Source organism: Capsicum annuum, chromosome 6 (assembly GCF_002878395.1).
Source record: "Capsicum annuum cultivar UCD-10X-F1 chromosome 6, UCD10Xv1.1, whole genome shotgun sequence".
NCBI classification, from domain to species: Eukaryota; Viridiplantae; Streptophyta; class Magnoliopsida; order Solanales; family Solanaceae; genus Capsicum; species Capsicum annuum.
The window spans coordinates 116,574,008-116,596,977 of record NC_061116.1 but is presented as its reverse complement, the minus strand read 5'-3'; the positions used below and the strand labels follow the sequence as shown (position 1 = coordinate 116,596,977).

Sequence of the window (22,970 nt, the reverse complement as noted above, 5' to 3'; positions counted from 1 at the left end):
CAAGGTATGTTTTTTTAAATCATAATCGAGATAGAATTTGTATTCATATGACAACACATATCAGTTGTTTGAATGCAGCGAACACGTAATTCAAATTCATTAATTCCACTTGAAAGTAACCCACAGTAGTTGTTTTAATTTGCAGAACAATTATCTCAACTTTTATCATTTTGACGTTATCCAATTTAACAGTTTAATTTGTTTTTCAGTTTACAAGGTGAATAATTATATTACTTTAAACTCTATTTCAGAAGAATTTCTATTGGGATGCTTTCGTTAGTGATAATGTGGTGAAGAAATAATGGACGAAGAAGGCTGCAATATGCTACAAGAATTTCATTTCTAAAATAAAAATCACAGAGCTACAGTTCAACCAGAATTTATAACTGACCATGTGTAGGAAAGGTTGATAGAAATTTGGGAAAGTGATGATTGTATTAAAAAGTCAGAGATAAATTCAAAGAACCATTGTGGTGGTCGTGAAGTAGCTATTGGGACTCACACAGATGGCTCTATCACAGTTGAAAAGCACCGGAAGAAACTTGTAAGTATAAATTTCATGAACTATATAAATGAGTATAAATGTTTTCTATTTTTTTAATTAATTTTTCAACATTACTCATGCCACATGAATCTCATCTCTTTTTTTTATTCCTTTTTGAACTCCTGCGATTACTATGGTACTTAAGATAATCATGTCGAAGCAATGTAGCATTTTGAACTCCTGTGAGTACTCTGTTTTACATATAGGATTGCAATGTGGTCATTTTATGGTGTAGTACTTTTTTTATTTGTTTGATGCTATATTTTTTGTTGTGCTGCTATATGCTCTAGTCTGCAGCTAAATTCCAAGAAATTGTTGATTAGTTTGCTGCTATATTCTTTGGTATGCTACTATGTTCTTTGGTCTAATTCTAAATTCCTTGAAATTGTTGATTTGCTGCTATATTCTTTGGCTTGCTGCTATATTCTTTGGTTTGCTGCTATGTTCTTTGGTCTACAACTAATTCTAAATTCCTAAAAATTATTGATTTTCTGCAATATTCTTTGGTTTGCTGCTATATTTATGTTCTTTCGTCTACTGCTATTTTGTTATATTCTTGGGTTTCTAGTTTTCTACTCCTACTTCTTGATGAAGCAAATCTTGACTTTTATTTGTTTGAATAGTCTATTAAAATAGGTCGAGATCCAACTCTAAGTGAGTTACATTTGCATGTCCATACACATAATCATGATGGAAAATCTTTTGTTGGTGAGCATTCCCGACTTCTCCATGTAAGTCCATAATTTACATCTAATGATATGATGATATTCTTATCTTTTTTTTGTATTGACATCTGTCGAAAGTTCTTATTATACATGAAAATAAAAGAAGCAACAGGAACTTGAGTGTATTTTAATACCTCCACTTGTTACAACAAAAGTATGAAGAAATTGTACTGGTAAAAAGACAGTGTGAATCTAAAATTAATCAATTGGAATCATATTATGAAGCTGCGGGAGGAGTAAAGATGAAAAGATTATTTGGTCTCGGATCTAAAGTTGAAAGGTACTTTGGAAAAAATCTTTGTGCCTGTAATACCTCCACATCAAGTACCACCTTTGGTTTCTTCTATACTGACAACAAATTTGGACGAGTTTGTGAAGCAATTGATTCTGGCACTTACTATCCACTTTCTTCCAGTAGTTATTGAGTGTATTGGTGGTATTAGGGTAAAAAAAGGTGTCTTGCTTGATCCTCCTCCCACTAATGATGATGAATTTGATTCGTAGCTTCGAAGTAATTGTAGCCTTGCATTAATTTTTGATAGACTATTTGTGGGAAAGTACAAAACAGCTCTTCAGTAACAAATTTGCATTCTCAAATTTACTATTTTATATCAAGGGCCGACACTTGACCGATGAAAAATTCTCCATCGATTTTCGAGGCCATCACAAATAAAAAGATGAATATTATGTACATAAATACGTAATAAAATAAATATTTTGGGAGATGACAAAATTTTTATAACAACGCAATAGGACAGCCAACAAATTAAGCAACAACTTCATAGCCATGACATATCTAAAATTTAATTCGAGCTTACTTTTTAGCAAAAATTATATTTTTTAAATACATATATGCACACATACCTTTTAAATTTATTTTGATAATTATTTATTTTCTACTAACATTTTTGTTACAAGTGCTTATACAGGTGTTTGAGAATATTGTCAGGAAAGACATTTAAAGATGACTTTAAATTGTGTTGTACTTTTATATTTTTATACTTGTACAAATATTATCTTAGTGAAAACTTTATCTTTGGGGTATTAGGCGGGCATGTTCTTTATTTATACAATTCTTATCACGCGTTTAGGCAAATTTAGGCCATTAATATTTATATTAAAATTAATTTAGATATTTAATTAAATAATTCACACTTTTTACACTAAAAAACATTATGTAATTTTTTCTAAAATCAGTTTTTTTATTCAATCTTTGTCTTTCTTTTTTATATATCCTTATATAATTTTGTTTATGCATCTTGATGTGCGTTTATATATATTTTGCAATAACATATGTATTATATTATTTTTGTATTTGCAAACATTGATTTTTCTTTTTTCTCTTTTAATAATAAACCTAAGTTTGGTCGGGAACCATATTTGTGGATTCTGAAGGGTGTCTAATCCCTTTTCCTTCGAAATAATTTAAATCCTTACCTAGAATTTAAACTAGTTTGCAGATTGAAATAAAAATCATACTTGTTAATAAATAAGTAGGTTTCCTATTTTTCCTTAATTAGGTGGCGACTCTATACAAATTAATTCTTTTTAGAGTTCATAATGTCGTGCTCGTTTTAACCTTAGGTAAAATTTAGTTATGACAGAATAGAGACTCTGTTGGGGATGAGAGGTTCTAGCCATTGTAGATTTAGGTAAATATTTATATTTTTCTACATTATTATTTGTTTCTTTCTAACTGTCTTGATTTATTTTATTTGTGTGGCATAAATTATTATTTGTTTTGTATAGCTTTTTTATCTGCTTATTCCGTTATATAAACTGCCATCCCGTTCATATTTCTTCCCTTTGGGAAAGCTGACACAATCACATATACAAGTGAAGTGTGTTTTGTGCACCCGCAAGTTTCTTTCAAAATCCTAAATTTTAGGAGAGTTGACGTATGCGTGGGGTGTCAAGATCTTTTTCTGTGTGCCCGCATAGCCTTCTCACTCTAGTAGTCCGCTCAAGAACCACAGGTATAGCAAACCCACTCTTAGTCGAACATAGGATAGAGCTAGAACAACATTTTTTTAGGCACATGCATCATTAGTCAACTTTATGTTCGAAGGGTTCACAATCCACGTGACACATTATTCTAGTCTTTGTACATATTTGAAGGATTATTGTGTCTGTACATATTTATTTGTTCTAAAGTATTTATTCTTTTGTGTGAAGGTGTAATCTAATCTTTGTTTTGTGGGGTTGATCAGTTAAAAGATACACCTTACCAACATCGCCACTAGTTGTGTATAGGTTTAAACTACGTTTTGACTTGATTCTTGTCCTGACAAAATATGTAGGCAACCTGTATTAGGGTTCGGTCTCTTCACTGTTTTGGAATAATTTATCTAGAAATCAACTGGGGCAATTTTTCAAAAATAGTTCAAAAACGCTCTCCAAAAGTCTTCAAGAGCGCAAATTCCCAATAACATTAGTGCTAGCTGTCTTACCTTCAAATCCTCACCCAATTTTGGTCTGAGAACCCCTAGCTTCTTCTTTCGAACATCATAAACTATTAAATTTATGATGTATCGATCCCCACTTTCAAAGAAAGGGTTCAATATTCTTTCATTCATAATAATCCAGTCAACTGTGGCAAAATAATGTCATAATTCCTTCAATGTCTGACTTTCTCAATCTTGTCAGCATACCGAAGTTGTGTCAAAGATCTCCTCATGCTTGACACCTATCCTCTCAGTTATCTGATCAGAATAATTTTGATGCTAAAACCAGTTCTTTTTTTAACATCTTTTACATTGCTTTCATGAATAACCATCACCTTTTTACAATTATATATTGCACATATAAATTTACAAGTTTGTCTGAACTACGTAAACCTGATTCTTGTTTTCACAAGATACGCAGGCAACCCTCATTTGGGTTCGGTCCTATTATATTTTCCAAATGAATAAAAATTCAGAATTTTGACTTGGTTGGTACCAACATAGTTAGGAGTGTGCGTGAGAAAGAATAAATTGATCTGATGGAGAAGACCAACTTCGTGGTAAATCATAGATTCCTTTGGTACCTTTTAATCAAACCTGAGTAACACTCGAAAATTCTCTTGCATACATTTAAGATAAGAACAAAGCCAACCTCATCGTTTTAAGTGCATTGTGTGGTGAGATTTAGACTAGTTCATTTGACTGTATTGTTGATCCAGAACTTGTCCTCAATGTCTGTTGAAGCTAAATTCTGAGTTACACTTAGTTTGGAAAAGAATTGTAGGCTTTTTTTTACCCGATTGTGCCTTTCACAACCCATCAAATCACATTAATCCCTAGCATTTCCCCCTTTGAGCCTGAAACCTTTTCTCTAGATAACCACATCTGAGCCTATATATTTTGAGTGCTTACATGCACTATTCCTCTCTTAGCCCTATCTCCTTGAGCGTGCTAAATACGTGCAAATTGTGGGAAATTAAAGACACAAATGACAAAGAATATATTATCCCAGATGAACAAAAATGACTTCAGAATGAGCAACCCCTCTCCCCTCTCACCAAAAAAAGAGATAACTCCGATAAAGATGGAGAATCACCATCATAAAAAAAAAAATATGTTAGGAAAAAAAGGGAAAAAAATCCAACACAAGTCGAAGAAAATACAAAACAAGGGGTAAAGAAGCACAATAAAAAATATTGAACGTCAAAGCGCAAAAAATATCAAAAGCACGAATATAGTGCAATGCTCATTGAGGAATTAGTCACTTTCAATCCAAATATCTTCCTACCCATCTCTAAACCTACATTACAAGCTAATAACAAGTCCTACAAAATCCTACGCTAAGTGTTCTCACATTAGAGATACTTACATGAAGGCCAAGCCTATGGTATCACAATTGCATTCATTGAATTTATTTCTGAGTGTAAGTGTATAGCTCCGAATGTCTCTACATTTAAAGAAAAATATTCAAATAGGTATGAGAACGAGACATTCTTTCTAGAGAGGACACTTGAAACATGAGAATAGGCATAGTTCAAAATCTTTGTTTGAAGCAAGAAGAACAAATCTTGTCGATACTTAGGCATGTCTGAGGTACCACTTGAAACTATAGGTGTTATCCTGAAGTCGATCTCGGTTAGCTGGGAAAAAAATGGGGAATTCTTATACATACTACTAATTGTAGGTACCAAATACAGTTAAGGAATATTGGACTATCACTTCATTCAAAGTGACATGTTACATTCGATATAGGTTGTCTGCCTTTCAATGAGACACATTGGACCGTCACTCCGTTCAAAGTGACATGTTACATTTATAATAGGTTGTCTACCTTTCAATGAGACACATTGGACCGTCACTTCATTCAAAGTAAAATGTTACATTCGATATAGGTCGTCTGCCTTTCAATGAGATACATTGGATCGTAACTCCGATCAAAAGTGACATGTTACATTTAAAATAGATCGCCCGCCTTTCAATGAGACAAATTGGACCGTCACTCTATTCAAAGTGACATGTTACATTCGATATAGGTTTCTGCCTTTTAATGAGATAGATTGGACCGTCACTCCGCTTAAAGTGATATGTTACATTGAAAATAGGTCATCCGTCTTTCAATAAGACACATTGGACCGCCATTCCGTTCAAAGTGACATGTTATATTCAAAATAGGTCATCTACATTTCAATAAGACATACTAGACCAACACTCCATTCAAAGTGACATGCTACATTCAAAATAGGTCGTCCGCCTTTCAAAAAGACACATTGGACCGTCACTCTATTCAAAGTGACATGTTATATTCAAAATAGGTCATCCGCCTTTCAATGAGACACATTGGACCGTCACTCCATTCAAAGTGACGGTTACATTCAAAATAGCCCGTCCTCCTTTCAAAGAGAAATATTGGACCATCCCTCCGCTCTAAGTGACATATTACATTCAAAATAGGTTGTCCGTCTTTCAATGAGACACATTGGACCGTCACACTGTTTAAAGTGACATGTTACATTCAAAATAGGTCGTCCTCCTTTCAAAGAGACACATTGGATCGTCACTCCGCTTAAAGTGATATGTTACATTCAAAATAGGTCGTACGTCTTTCAATGAGACACATTGGACCACCACTCCATTTAAAGTGACATATTACATTAAAAATAGGTCGTTCGCCTTTCAAAGAGACACATTGGACCATCACTCCACACAAAGTGACTTATTACATTTAAAATAGGTCAGCTGCCTTTTAATGAGACACATTGGACCGTCACTCTATTCAAAGTAACATGTTACATTCAAAATAGGTCGTCCGCCTTTCAATGAGACACATTGGACCATCACTCCGTTTAAAGTGACATATTACATTCAAAATAGGTCGTCCGCCTTTCAATGAAACACAATGGACCATCACTCCAAATATTAGTCATGAATCCTACACTGTGCAAATTTTTAGAAGTGCCTAATTTTTTTTCGTATTTTTCACATTTTGAACTACACCTGATCTGATCCTCATACAACTAGAGGTACATAGGCAACTCTGAGTTAGAGTTCGGTCAAATTTTCTTCAAAAATAAAAAATATATATCATTTTTATCTAGAAAAATTGGCTACACGTCAACATTTTCATCTGAAGACTTCTACATCGTCCTCAAATGTAAAGAAAAAATTGTTGACACCCAATTTTTGCTATCCATGATTAAAATTAACGTCTTCAGGCTTTCTAATCATTAAATAACACAAAGGACAATTTTCACATATTTTTTATAATTGTTAATAAATTATTGATATTCATCCTTACTTTAGAATTTTATCAATTTATCTTCATATTTTTACTTTTTATAATTTATTGATAATTCTCCGTATATTAGGATTTTTATCAATTCATTATCATCTTTAATTTTCACAATATTGACATCACATTATTTTAAAATATTTTAAAATTAATTACATTTCAATAATTTCAATATTCTTTATATTTTTCTGTAATTACACATCAATACCTATATTTTTGTATATTTATTCCAATCCGTAAATAATGAGTTGGATTAATTAATTTTACATAATATAACACAAATAAAAAAAAAGGGAGAAAAACTTCAGAGGGTAGGTTTTAACAAGGCGATTTAGGAAGGTCAACACATTGACCAACCACTTCGAAGTCATGACGTATCTAAAATTTAATTCGAGCTCATTTTTTAGCAAAAATTTTATTTTTTAAATACATATAGGCACACATACCTTTTAAATTTATTTTGATAATTATTTATTTGTTACTAACATTTTTGTTACAGGTGTTTGAGAATATTCGTTGGGAATGACATTTAAAGAAGACTTTAAATTGTGTTGTACTTTTATATTTTTATACTTGTACAAATATTATCATAGTGAAAACTTTATCTTTGGGGTGGTGAGCCGGGATGGTCTTTATTTATACAATCCTTATCATGAGTTTAGGCAAATTTAGGCCGTTAATAATTATATTAAAATTAATTTAGATATTTAATTAAATAATTCACACTTCTTACACTAAAAAACATTATGTAATTTTTTTTAAAATCAATTTCTTTTTTATTCAATCTTTTCCTTTCTTTTGTATATATTCTTATATAATTTTGTTTATGCATCTTTACGTGCGTTTATATATATATTGCAATAACATATGCATTATATTATTTTTGTATTTACAAACATTGATTTTTCTTTTTCTCTTTTAATAAGAAACCTAAGTCTGGTCGGGAACCACATTTGTGGATTCTGGGTGCCTAATCTCTTCCCTTCGAAATAATTTGAACCCTTACCTAGAATTTAAATTGGTTCGCAGATTGAAATAAAAAATCAAACTTGTTAATAAATAAGTAGGTTTTCTATTTTTCCTTAAAACTTAGGTGGAGACTCTGTACAAATTAATTCTTTTTAAAGTTCATAATGTTGTGTTCATTTTGACCTTAGATAAAAAATGGGTATGACAGGGAAAAAACACGTTGAGATGATGTTCCTCAATTATATAATAGTACTAAAAGGTGCATGTATTGTTAAATCAATTATTGGAGCTGTTGGATTTGATGTTGTAAAGGTTGGAACCTTCTACAAAATGCTCCAGTTCCATTACATTGTCTTTTAAAAGTGAAGTTGATCCCACTGGGATCAATTTGAAAGGTGTCTCAAAAGATGTCAAAGATGGTTATTTTTGAGAATTCAAGGTATATTTTTTTAAATCATAGTCGAGATAGAAGTTGTATTCATACGACAACACATATCACTTATTTGAGTTTGCAATGAACATGTAATTCAAATTCATTAATTCCACTTGAAAGCAACACACAACAATTGTTTTAATTTGCAGAACAATTATCTCAACTTTTATCATTTTGACGTTATCCAATTTGATAGTTTAATTTGTTGTTTAGTTTACAAAGTGAATAATTATATTACTTTAAATTGTATTTCAGAAGAATTTCTACTGGGGTGCTTTCGTTAGTGATATTATGGTGAAGCAACAATGGTCGAAGAAGGCTGCAATATACTACAAGAATTTTATTTCTAATATAAAAATCACAGAGCTACAATTCAACTAGAATTTATAAATTACCATGTGTAGGAAAGGTTGATGAAAATTTGGGAAAGTGAAGACTGCATTAAAAAGTCAGAGATAAACTCAAAGAACCATTGTGGTGGTCGTGAAGTAGCTACTGGGACACACACATGTGGCTCTATCACAGTTGGAAAGCACCGGAAGAAACTTGTAAGTATAAATTTCATGAACTATATAAATGAGTATACATTTTTTCTATTTTTTTGAAATAATTTTTCAACATTACTGACAACACACACGCAAGTGTACATGGTCTACCAAGTAATGTAGTGGCCTTCAAGAAAGCCGAATATTGATTCCACATAGATTTGATTTAACAGCGATTTAATTTTAGTTCACCGTCTAGTTTAATTTAGTGCAAAAGTAACCAAAAAGAGAATTTCAAATTATTTTGTAAATTAAAAATAAAATAAATAATGCGGAAAAATAAATTCTTGGAACAAGCAATGGAGTAAAGACCAGGGTTAAAGCACTCCGAACAATCATACTATGTTATCGAATCTCATTCGCTAATTTGGTTATCTTGGTTGTTGATTCGTAGGTTTAATTGCATGATCATGGTTTCCCAACCTATAATTTTTTTACCTAATGCGGATATTATAACTATATCATTGAGCGAGAATGTAATAATTCAATTAAGTTAATTAAAGCTATCATCCTACGTATGAATCAAGTAAGGCATCTAAGTACATCCCTGTCCTAGACGCTAAATTTAATTCTTTATTTTATAAAATAATAAAAACCCAAATTTTATTTATTCCCATATTCTATCTCCCTATTCCCTCTCCCAAGATCAAAAGGTCAAATATATATATATATATATATATATATATATATATTATGGGTGGTCAATTCATAAAATAATTAAAGCAAGAATAAACAAACAACCAAATATGATAAACAAAATTAATGAAATTAATTCAAAATAATAATACTCATGCTCTTGGCTTTAACCTCGAAAATAAATTTTTTTAGTCATTAATATTCATAATCACGATCAAAATAATTGAATACATCAAATGAAAAATTAAAGACTAAATAAAAAAATTAACACCTAATTAACTGGGTAACCGCCTCCGCTTTATTTTTCTCCAATCCGTGTCTTCTCCCAAGTAATTGTGCCGTCCACCGAATTGACCCCTTAGTATATTATTTAATTGTCCTCCTTTTTCCAAGATTTGTGCAATTTGAACAAGGATTTTGTAATGGTACCAGCTGTCCACCTTTTATATTATAATAATATTTTTTTCTCCAAATCCATATAGGATTATAAAATCCCTAATGATTTCAAAGATTCCCTCTTGCCTAGACAACTGTACCATGCAATTCAAATTAGAATAGGTAAAAGCTCCAGCTGTTGTCGGCTCAATTTGATTATGTGTAGCACTTATCGACGCGATGCGTTGGTCAACGCGTTAGGCATATCGACGCGACGCGTTAAATTCGTGTCGTCTCACTGGAATTTGCGTTAAAAAATTTGATTAAGTGTAGAACATCCTATTCATTGCCTATACCTTTTATAGTGTATTTCCAATAAATTTTCGTCCTTTAAATCATCAACATATCACCATATTTAATTCACCAAGCCTCCTACAATATCATACATCACAAATTAAAGATCAAAACAACACTATTCTTAACAACAAATCAAAACACAAGCTAAGATAAGACAAATTTGCAATGCTCGTCCACTTATCATTCTGACTCTTGACTTAAGCAAATTAAACTTTATCCATTACAAACAAGTTATTCCACGTAAAATTACACCATTAAAAAATTTAGAATAAATTAAACACGTTAAAATATACCGAGACCAACTCGACATACACCTTGCTCAAGCTAGTAAAACTAGTTTTTTGGGTTGAACTCTAAATTACTAAATTAAGCACAAACTTGTTTGAAAAATACTTCGAACATTGTAAATGCACACTTGTACACTTAAATGCTAATTTATATCAATATGAACACATAAAGAACACGAATTGCTCTCAAAACAAGGTGAAATAAGCTAGAATAATGATACAAAAGTGTATAAAACCACCTCATATCCCCCCCCCCCCCCCCACATACACACACACTTAAACTCTTGTTCGTCCTCGAACAACTCTTTACTCTAAGCATAAAAATCTAACGTGATGCTATACTTCTACTAAATGCAAGACACTTAAGTTAGTACTACAATGACTACACGAAATGCAAGTTTCTATACAAAACATGTTATATACACAATTGAAAGCTCATGAACACTACTCTAAAACATCCTAACCTCAAGAATTAACTCACCTAAGTGTCAAACTCATGCATATTGCTCAATTAAGAACATCATACAAATCACCCAGATTCATCAAACATGTTCCCTCATACCAAGAGAGATACCCATAATCACTCACAATAATGTAATTTATAACATAATGGGTACAAGAATCAAATTACGCTCACTCTCACAAAGAATTCACAAGTTACACACAATGAACCATAGGCTTGCCTTAGTGTAAGTCTACACTAATAGTCGAATGTAAGACTTATGATCAATTAGGATTCTTTTGGGTTGTAATGTAGGCTAAGGAATGAGTAGGAACTATTTGGGAATAGTGATTATCCTCTCTAAATGCTTTAATACACTATATACAGCCAAATGACACAATTTTTGTCTACCCATTCTTTTATTTTTGCCCCATCTCTTTTAAGCATTTTTACAAACACTTGGTGGACACATAGTTTACTACCACAAAATTTTTTTTTCTCTTTTTTCCACAATCATGGAAATATTTTTAGTATAAATTATATCACATTCATCCATCACACATCAATTATACACCAATAACTATTACCTTGGGGCATCAATTTCACTTTTTTCTTCTTCAATTTCTCAAACTCCTTACTAATTCAATATTTTTTCAATTAAAGCACTTAGGAGCTTTTTGGATCAAATTATGGTCTATCAAAGAAGGAATTAGGCTACAAATAAGGCTACCAAAGAAAAAGCTAACGAATCAATGGGGGTTAACTAGGATAATGTACATGAGTAGGTCAAAAAGAAGGTATAAAACAAGGCTATCAAAGAAATGCCTAAATCATCTCATAAAACCACATTCTTTATTTTGCTTCACACACACCGGACAAGTTCTAGACATCATATGCAACAAGGAATATACAAAAAATATTTACACGCACATGGTGCATGCTCAACTTAATAGGATTATCATAGACTCCGAATCAAACAATAGCATAAATTCAAAATTAAGCTGCAAAACTAAAGTCACAAACATGAGCCTAAGAGTCTCAAAAGTAACAATTCACACAATTCAACATGCTTTTACCAACAAACCCACTTTCATTATGTAATAAAAAATAGCACCAACAAGAATATCTCACTTATTCCTAATCTAATTTTTTCTTAAATTGAGTCAAAAATTAGAAATTTTCCCACTCCACACTTAAAAATCTACTTTATCCCCAAAGTGAACTTTTAAATTAAAAGATAGAAATACTTCCTGAGGCCTCTAGTCCTAGCTAGTAGCATCTTCATATAAAGGAGATCTATGAGACCCCACACTCATTCTTTGTCATGCTTCAAGCTTAAGTTTATGGTACTCAGACTTCCCATTAACCTGTGACTCAACCAAAAATAAAAACTATGTGAAATAAAAACTAAAAAAAAACATACCTAATTAATTTGGGTTGCCTCCCAAGCAGCGCCTAATTTAGTATCGCGACACGACCCATATCAACTCAACCATATTCCTTCACCCTTTTACCCCCTTTTGGGAGTGATTTTTTTATTCATTTCAAACTTTTTTACCTTTTAACATGTTGGGAATTGGTGGTTTCATATTAGGCCGCTCAATCAGGTAGTCGGAAGAGGTCTTTAGTTGCTTAGGAACCTACACTCATCCCTTTCCAATACATTGATCATGTATAAATCTTTATATAAGGGATTTTCAATGGGGGCCTTGTAAACATCAAATACCACCTCTTCATCATCTACCTCATCTTGAGTGTGCCTTCTTTAACATCAATCAAAGCCCCTCAGGTCTCTAAGAATGGGCGCCCCAAAATAATTGGTACCTGTTCGTCTGCCACAAAATCAAGAACAAGAAAGTCAGTAGGAATAACAAATTTACCAACCTTTAAGAGGACATCCTCAATCATTCTTTTCGAATATGCCATGGAGCTGACTGCTAGTTGCAAAACCATGATGGTCGATCTAGGCTTTTCCAAGCCCAATTTTTCAAATAGAGATAGGGGCATTAAATTTATACTTGCCCTTAAATCATTCAATGCATGGACCTATGAATAGGGATAGCAAATTTTCCTTGATCTTTCAATTTCTTAGGAATTTTTTGTGTCATTACTGCACTACACTCTTCAGTGTGTGTTATAGCTCCTACCTCTTGTAATTTCACCTTTTTTTCCACCACATCCCTCAAGTACTTTGCATACTTAGGCATACTCTGCAAAATATCTAGCAAAGGTAGATTAATATGCAACTCTTTGAATGTGTCAATGAACTTTTTGAACAATGCATCCTCCTTCGCTTTTATGTACTTTAGAGGAAAGGGTAGTGACAACCTTTTTTTCACTTCTTCTTCAGCAACTTTTTCCTTCAAGTACTCAGACTTCTTTGAATTTTTAACAACTCTATCGAAAACCTGTTGGGTTACCACCTCAGCATCTACCTCCTTTGTTGCCTTGGGAGGTTCTTCATGAAGCTCTTTACCACTCCTCAAGCTGATTGTCATTACTTATTTTGGATTTTTTGTATCAGCAGGCAAACTACCTTATGGTCTGGTATTTAACACTTATTGTATCTTCCCAACCTACAACTCTAAATTTCTCTGGGTCACTTTCTGATTCTGTAATTCTGCCCTTTGACTATTCAGATCCGCAATCAATTGTATTTGACCAGCTACGAGTTGCTTCAACATCTCTTTTATGTTGCTAGTTGACTGATTCGATTAGGCCTGTGGATGTGGGGCATTCTATGACTGATTTGGTGGCTGAGGTTACCACTTCATATTGTAGGCATTACCATAATTTAGTCGTTAAGCATTGCCAACATATATCATAAATTTTGGATTTGAAGCACACATAACCGCTGAATGACCACTATTTCTGCATACCTCACACCAACCTATAGTTTATTGGATAGCATTAACTGTGGCTGCAGGTTGTGCTGCTCCCAATTTCATGGTGCTGAATATTGTGTTGATCAAATTTTGTAAGGCAGAAACCTATACTGATAAGGCTGTGAATTGGTCCACCTCTAATATACCCGTAGTTATTTTCGTGGTACTTCTAGAATCTGAATGGCACTCTGGATTTCCTTGTGCTATGCGGTTCAGCAATATGTACAACTCATCAGAAGTTAGCTTCAATGCTTGACTACCTGCGGCTGAGTCTAGCAAAATTTTTGTATTGTGATCAAGAGCTTCTACAGAAGTATAAGCAAGTACATCATTATACTGTTGGTGATCTGGACAATGTCAAAGAAGATCCTTGAAGCATTCCCAAGCATGATAGAGCTTTTCATCAGGCTTTTGTTTAAAGCTCACTATCTCACTGTGAAGTCTCGCAGTCTTGCCTGATGGAAAGAATCTGATGAGGAACCTTCTGGCTAAGTCATCCCATGTTGTGATTGAACTGGCCGGCTCTGCATTCAACCACCTTTTAACTTCCCCAATAAGTGAATAGGGTAAGAGTGCCAGCCTCACATAATCTGGAGTCACCTTGGTTGGAGTGAATGTATCTGTAAGCTCAATGAAGGTCTGCAAGTGGACTTGTGGATCCTCGTGTGAAAGCCCTGCAAACTGTCCATTGGTAATAGGAAGTTGTACCATATTGTATTTCAACTCGAAATTCCCTTCAGCTGTCAGTCTTTGAATTGGGGAAGTCAAGTTCGTTGGAAGTGGGACTACCACTTCCCTAACCTTCTTACCAGCTGCTTGTTGTTCAGCCATAGGAACAGTATGCTCTTGGTCTTCTTAGAATTGAGGAATTCTCGGGAGAAAGATTGCTTCTCTCCTGCGTTGATGGTAAAGTTGCTTTGGTTCAGAGCTTGGTTCAACCAAGTCATGATCCCTTGCCAGCTTTCTACTTTGAAACCTGTTTCCTGCAAAAACAAAACCAAGACCAAGCGTAAAAAACACCAAATAAATTTAAACGTAAAACTAAAATAAACAATTGCTAAATAACAAGTCCTCGGCAACGGCACCAAAAACTTGACAGGGCACACGCAAGTGTTCATGGTCTATCAAGTAATATAGTGGTCTTCAAGAAAGCCGAATATCAACCCACAGAGACTTGATTTAACAACGATTTAATTTTAGTTCACCGTCTAGATTAACTTAGTGCAAAAGTAACCAAAAAGAGAATTTCAAATTATTTTGTAAATTAAAAAATAAAATAAATAATGCGGAAAAATAAATTCTTGGAACAAGCAATGGAGTAAAGCCCAGGGTTGAAGCACTCCGAACAATCATACTATGTTATCAAATCTCATCCGCTAATTTGCTTATCTTGGTTGTTGATTCGTGGGGTTAATTGCATGATCATGGTTTCCCAACCTATAATCTTTTACCTAATGTTGATATTGCAACTACATCGTTGAACGGGGATGTAATAATCCAATTAAGTTAATTAAAGTCATCATCCTACGTATGAATCAAGTAAGGCATCTAAGTAAATTCCTGTCCTAGACGCTAAGTTTAGTTCTTTATTTTATAAAAGAATAAAAATCCAAACTTTCTTCATTTCCATGTTCTATCTCCATATTCCTTCTTCCGAAATCAAAAGATCAACAATATATGTATTTTATGGGTGATCAATTCATAAAATAATTAAAGCAAGAATAAACAAATAACCAAATATGATAAAGCAAAATTAATGAAATTAATCCAAAACAATAATACTTATGTTCTTGACTTTAATCCCGAAAAGGAAATTTTTAGCCATTAATATTCATAATTATGATTCAAATAATTGAATACATGATATAAAAAATTAGAGATGAAATAAAAAATTAACACCTAATTAACCGTGTAAGCCGTCTCCGCTTTATTTTTCTCCAATCCGTGTCTTCTCCCTGCTAATTGTGCCGTCCATCGAGTTGACCCCTTAGTATATATTTAATTGTCCTCTTTTTCCCGAGATTTGTCCAATTTGAACAAGGATTTTATAATGGTACCAGCTGTCCACCTTTTATATTATAATAATATTTTTTTCTCCAAACCCATAGAGGATTATAAAATCGTTAATAAAGATTCCCTCTTTCCTAGAAAACCATGCCATGCAATTCAAATTAGAATAGGAAAAAACTCCAGCTGTTGCTGGCGCGATTTGATTCTGTGTATCACTTATCAACGTGAGGCGTTGCTCAACGCATTGGGCACATCGATGCCACGCATTCACTTCGCGTCGTCTCACTAAAATTTATGTTTAAAAATTTGATTGAGTTTACAATGTCCTATCCTTTATTCATGTCTTTTGTAGTGTATTTTCAATAAATTTTTTACCTTTAAATCATCAACATATCACCATATTTAATTCACTAAGCCTCCTACAATGTCATACACCACAAATTAAAGATCAAAACAATACAATATTCTTAACAATAAATCAAAATACACGCTAAGATACGACAAATTCGCAATGCTCTTCCACTTATCATTCTCACTCTTGACTTAAACAAATTGAACTTTACCCATTACAAACAAGTTATTCCACATAAAATTACATCACTAAAATATTTGAAATAAATTAAACACATTAAAATCCACCAAGACCAACTAGATACACACCTAACTCAAGTTAGTAAAACTAGTTTTTCGGGGTTGAACTCTAAATTACTAAATTAAGCACAAACTTGTTTGAAAAATACTTCGGACATTGTAAATGCACACTTGGACATTTAAATGCTTATTTATATCAATATGAACACATAAAGCACACGAATTGCTCTAAAAACAAAGCGAAATAAGCTAGAATAATGATACAAAAGTGTATAAACCATCTCAAATCAATTACTCATGCCACAAGGATCTCATCTCTCTTTTTATTCCTTTTTGAACTTCTGCAAGTACTATGGTACTTAAGATAATCATGTCGAAGCAATGTAGCATTTTGAACTCCTGCGAGTACTTTGTTTTACATGTAGGATAGCAATGTTGTCATTTTATGGTATAGTACTTTTTTGGTTTGTTTGCTGCTATATTCTTTGTTTTTGCTGCTATATGCTCTGGTCTGCAGCTAAATTTCCAGAAATTGTTGATTAGTTTGCTGCTATATTTTTTGGTATGTTGTTATGTTCTTTGGTCTAATTCTAAATTCCTTGAAATTGTTGATATTGTGCTATATTCTTTGATTTGCTGCTATGTTCTTTGGTCTATAACGAATTTTAAATTCCTGAAAATTGTTAATTTGCTGCAATATTCTTTGGTTTGATGCTCTATATATAGATATATTCTTTGGTCTGCTGCTATGATGCTATATTCTTTGGTTTCTGGTTTTCTGCTCCTAATTCTTCATAAAGAAATTATTGACTTTTATTTGTTTGTATAGGCTATTAAAATAGGTAGAGATCCAACTCCAAGTGAGTTCCATACACATAATTATGATGAAAAATCTTTTGTTGGTGAGCGTTCCTGACTTCTCCACGTCAGTCCATAATTTACATCTAATGATATGATTTTTTTTTTGAATTGACATCTGTCGAAAGTTCTTATTATACATGAAAATAAAAGAAGCAACAGGAACTTGAGAGTATTTTAATATCTCCACTTGTTACAGAAAAAGTATGAAGAAATTATACGGAAAAAAAGACAGTGTGAATTTAAAATTGATCAATTGGAATCATATTATGAAGTTGCGGGAGGAGTAAAGATAAAGAGATTATTTGGTCTTGGATCTAAAGTTGAAAGTTACTTTGAAAAAAATCTTTGTGCCTGTAATGCCTCCACATCAGTACCACCTTCAGTTTTTTCGATACTGACAACAAATTTGGAGGAGTTTGTAAAGCAATTGATTCCAGCACTTACTACTCACTTTCTTCCAGTAGTTATTGAGTGTATTGGTGGTATTAGGGATCAAGAAGGTGTTGTTCTTGATCCTCCTCCCACTAATGATGATGACGTTGATTCGTAGCTTCGAAGTATTCGTAGTCTTGCATTAATTTTTGATAGACTATTTGTGGGGAAGTACAAAACAGCTCTTTAGTAACAAATACTAATTTTGATGGATGTTTATTTTTTATGGGTTTTGACAGTAGTTTATTTTTGACAAAATACTTGAACTTGTGGTGACACGACCTGAATGACGGCCTTGTTGTGATGGGCATCCCAAGTCAGACTGGGATCACAGACCACCCACGTTACCCAACCTGCCCTCCAGCCGCTTGCCCTAGGTTGAATGAATTTCGAGCATATAACAACATAGTGTAATAGCTCACGTGAAGACTCTGGGATAAGATCACAACTGTTACCGACCCAACTGAGTCCAACCATCCCATACCAACCATCCAATCATACCAAACAAAACCTATACCGATATAAGGGCCATAAACCAAATAAGTTCCAAAACATAATATGATTAATCCAAAAATAAAATACGTTGGAACAGTGATAAATTAAATCTAATGATGTCGGCTTTAATATCAATGATAATATTAAGGCTGACACCAATACCGATCCTGCCCATTCCAATCCATAGCAGTACCATAAAGCCGCTAACCAAAAGAGTAAGAATATTCGGTTAGTACATGCCCCCAACTATAGACAAAACCAACATCCATAAATAAATCATAATGTCTAAAACATCCATAACACTAAATGGAACCTTCCGAAAAGATGGAAGCTCACCACTTTAATCCAACAGCTGTCCCTGAGTCAATCACTATGTAGGAGGAGTAGAACAGTCGGTTCCTACATAGCATAGGTATACATCCACCCGAAGACGGGTTAACGAGTGATCGCTAGCATGAACTCAGGATAAGGTTAAAATAATTCCATTTATAAAACCAAGTAAAACCATCCATATGCACACAACCATACATATATATATAACCATGTCAGGAAAGGGAAACCAGATTAAGCATGCCATAAAAACCTTTACCTGGGCTATGTAGCTTTGCCGTCCTAAACCACCTACGGGCTATATGCGTTCAGCTCCCCTGTTAAAAAGGCCACATCGTGTGAAGCCGCACGACCAGAGAAGAAAACCTGGGATGACTAGTACATCCCCTAAAATATAGTGTGACATCATGCACATGGTCACTTGGACCAAACCTCATATCAGCAAATATGAGTTTCCAATTTAGATCCCCACGGGAACACCACCTTCCACAGCTTTGCTATACTTCCCTCCTTTAAGCCCAATTAAGACCATTTTTCATCCAAACCATTATTCTATTAGTATTAACCGAGGCTCTTAGAAGTGGTATTGTCATACCAATAATAACTTGCAAGTATTATCCTTAGCCAAACCTTAGGGGATTCCATGTACCCACATGATTTCTAGTTAACCAAAACTATGGCCACCAAGGCCTTTTAATCCATTTAAAATCATTCATACCATTTAGGGTTCCATTACTAAGTTTAAACCATGCATAAGCTCCATTGAAAAATCAATATTATAATGAAAACATTGTTAAAGACATTTTATCAAACACATTGGAGGCATAGTATTTCCAAAACCAAAGTACATTACCAAAGAACCAATCCCATGCAACCAATTATCCAAAACCACCATTAATGAATATAAGAGCATAATTAAAATATGGAAAAACCATAACCAAATATTTATAGCTGAAAACTCGCAAAACATATTGGAAAACCCAAAATCATACAATATTCAAGTCATAAAAACATTGTATAAAACCATTCCTTTAGTTGGAACTAATAATGAGGGAATAGAGCATTCCTTAATTGACAAAGTATACGGAGAGAACCCACCAACAAGATCCCCAAATTAGTTATCCAGTGAAAACCCTAGCTTTCTTGCCCAAAAGCTCTTGAGAGAATTATAGGGTGTTTAGGAAGAGTTTCTAAGTGTTAATGAATAGAACAATAGGGTAAATAACCTCCAGATAGGAATATAAGTCATGACACTTTTTTAGGATAAGTGGGGAAATATCCAGATTGCCCTCACTTAAGTTGCACAAAAATCCTATCACAGGGATATGACTGACCCTTACGTGTCGTATTCTCCCTGTACGAGTTGTACCCACCACTCGTACCCTTGGCCTCCCCCTTGAACCCAACACTATCTAAGGTATGACTCATCCAACTCAAGTATATCCAAATATACGATTCGTAAACTTCTCCCATATCCCTGGTAGAATCGAATCCTAATAGGATTGAACATGTTCCACCATACGAGTCCTGGGCACTACTCGTACCCTGGCTTATGGCTCACGGTGAACCACTCATATTTAGATAAAACCTAGGTTACCAAGTCTAAGGTTAAGTGAAGAAACTAAACAATCCATATTCGACCATACGACTCGTACTATACAAGTCATACCCATTCCAATGATCAAAATCCATCCCACCAACCAACACTGGTCAGCATACGATTGGACCATATCGTTCGTACCCCAACATACAGCTCGTACCTATGAGTCATATTTTGTCCAAAGACCAGAATTCCAAGAAATTTTCTAAGGTTCAGAAACCTGGGTGTTTCAGTCTCCCCCACTAGGAACATTCATCCTTGAATGATGGACAAGGTAGGGGTAACTACACGCATGAGTCATTTACATTATCATATATATTTCCAATCTTTAACAAAGTTTGAAAATAAAAAGGCAAAGATATTAATCTTTCCTTTAATTAACTCAGAAAATAAAGATGTGTTGAAGATACATACCTTCCGCACGAATCCTAGGAGTAGAAAACAGACGTGGATACTTGGACTTTATCTCCTCCTCCGCTTCCCATGTAGATTCTTCCAACTTATGGTTCCACCACAAAATCTTAACTGAAGCCACATCCTTGGTTTACAACCAACAAACTTACCTATCCAAGATCTCAACCGGGACCTCTTCAAAAGATAGGGAGTCTGAAATGCCTAATCCCTCCAAAGGAATAATTGAAGAAACATCACCAAGACACTTTCTCAACATGGAGATATGAAATACCAGTTGAATGGAGTTCAAACTAGAAGGCAACTCTAATTCGTAAGCAATATTTCCTACCCTCCACAAAACCACATAAGGACCAATATCGCGGGTACTGAGCTTTCCCTTTTTGCAAGACCGCATTACTCCCTTCACAAGAGATACCTTAAGTAATACCTTATCCCCAACCTCAAACTCTACGTCTCTACGCCTTACATCAATATAGGACTTTGGCGACTTTGATCAGCCTTAAGCCTATCCCGAATCACCTTTACCTTTTCCATAGCCTGATAGACCAAATCCATACCAAACATATTTACCTTACTAAGCTCGATCTAACTAATAGGAGATCTACACTTTCTACCATACAATACTTCAAAAGGGGCCATGCTAATACTAGAATGATAGCTATTGTTGTAAGCAAACTCCACCAAAGTTAGATGCTCAACCCAACTGCCACCATAATCAACCACACATGCCTGAAACATATCCTCTAATATTTGAATAGTTTTTCTGCTTGCCCATCCGTCTGATGATGAAAAGCAATACTCAGATTCACCTTAGTACCTAATACCTTCTAAAAAACCACCAAAAATGGAAGAGAATTGCATACCACTATCAAAGATAATTGAAATAGGTACTTCATGCAACTTCACAATCTCCTAAAGATATAACTTCACATAATCCTCCACTGAGAAGGCAGTCCTCACTGGCAAGAAGTGAGCAGACTTTGTCATCCTATCCATGATGACCCAAATTAAATTATATTGATTCCAAGATCGAGAAAGACCTTTAATGAAGTCCATATTGATTACCTACCATTTCCATTAGGTCAAAACAATCTCTTGATATAACCCACCAGGTCTCATGTGCTCAACTTTAACTTGTTGACACACCAAGCATTTGGCCACGAAATCAGCCATGTCCATTTTTATACCGTTCTACCAATACATCTCCTTGAGATCATAATACATCTTTGTCGATACGAGATATACAACGTAGTGTGATGCATGCACCTCAGTCAAAATCTTTTGTCGCAAACCAACGACATCAGGAATGCACAACCTCCCTTGGTATCGTAAAGTACTATCGCCACTGATCTCAAACACCATTACCTTTTACATACCCACATTACTCTTGATTTTTATCAAGATATGATCTAGCACTTGCTTCTCCTTAATCTCTGCACTAAGTGATGACCAAACTACTTTCTGTACCATTACCCCACCACCCCCAGAATCTATAAGACGTACTCCAATATTTGCCAAACGGTAAATATCTTTCACTAATTCCTACTTCCCTTCCTCTATATAAGCCAAACTCCCCATGGATAACCCGCTAAGAGCATCAACAACCACATTAGCCTTACCTGGGTGATAGTGAAGACTCATGTCATAGTTTTTAAGAAGTGCCAACCATCTCATTTGCTGAAGATTAGCTTGTTCTGGGTGAATGCATACTGTAGACTCCTATAATTAGAAAAGATGTCTATGTACACTCCATACAGATAATGCCGCCAGATTTTAAAGGCAAAAACCACCGCCAACAGCTCTAAATCATGAGTAGCATAATTTCTCTCATGTACCTTTAACTGCCTGGAAGCATAGGCAATCACCTTCCCATATTGCATCAAAACACAACCAAATCCCACCCTTGATGCATCACAATAAACCACAAACCCCTCATTGCCCTCAAGCTATATCCATATTGAGCCAAAGTTAACTTATCTTTCAACTTCTCAAAACTCCCCTTACAAGCATTCGACCAAGAAAACTTTGCCCTTTTCTAAGTCAACTAAGTCAAAAGAGCAACAATTATCGAAAAGCTCTTCACAAACCACCGATAATACCCAGCCAAACCCAAGAAGCTCTGAATGTCGATTGGAGTTATGGGTCTAGGCCTCCCTTTAACCATATCCACCTTTTGCGGATCCACCATGATCCCCTCGCTAGAAGCAATATGACCAAGAAAAGTCACAACGTTCAACCAAAACTCACACTTAGAGAACTTGGTATATAATTGTTGTTCCTTCAATGTCTGCATTACCACACGAAGG

General features: G+C 34.2%; 1 protein-coding gene and 1 non-coding gene across 2 annotated transcripts; both read left to right on the top strand.

The window, feature by feature from the left end:
* The first annotated feature begins 8,166 nt into the window (after positions 1–8,166).
* On the top strand, positions 8,167–17,943 carry LOC124899514. Its single transcript, XM_047414412.1, has 3 exons — positions 8,167–8,283; positions 8,809–8,952; positions 17,590–17,943. Exons 1-3 carry the CDS (start codon positions 8,167–8,169, stop codon positions 17,941–17,943), a joined length of 615 nt encoding a protein of 204 aa, XP_047270368.1.
* On the top strand, positions 14,265–14,375 carry LOC124899816. The gene has a single exon (XR_007057380.1). It is a non-coding gene; the product is annotated as a small nucleolar RNA R71 (small nucleolar RNA).
* Positions 17,944–22,970: the final 5,027 nt, after the last annotated feature.

Coding starts and splice junctions, on each gene's coding strand:
- LOC124899514 (XM_047414412.1), top strand. CDS start 8,167: ATGGGTATGACAGGGAAAAAACACGTTGAGATGATGTTCCTCAATTAT. Junction 8,284..8,808: donor TTGGATTTGATGTTGTAAAG/GTTGGAACCTTC, acceptor TACCATGTGTAG/GAAAGGTTGATGAAAATTTG. Junction 8,953..17,589: donor GAAAGCACCGGAAGAAACTT/GTAAGTATAAAT, acceptor CACTTGTTACAG/AAAAAGTATGAAGAAATTAT.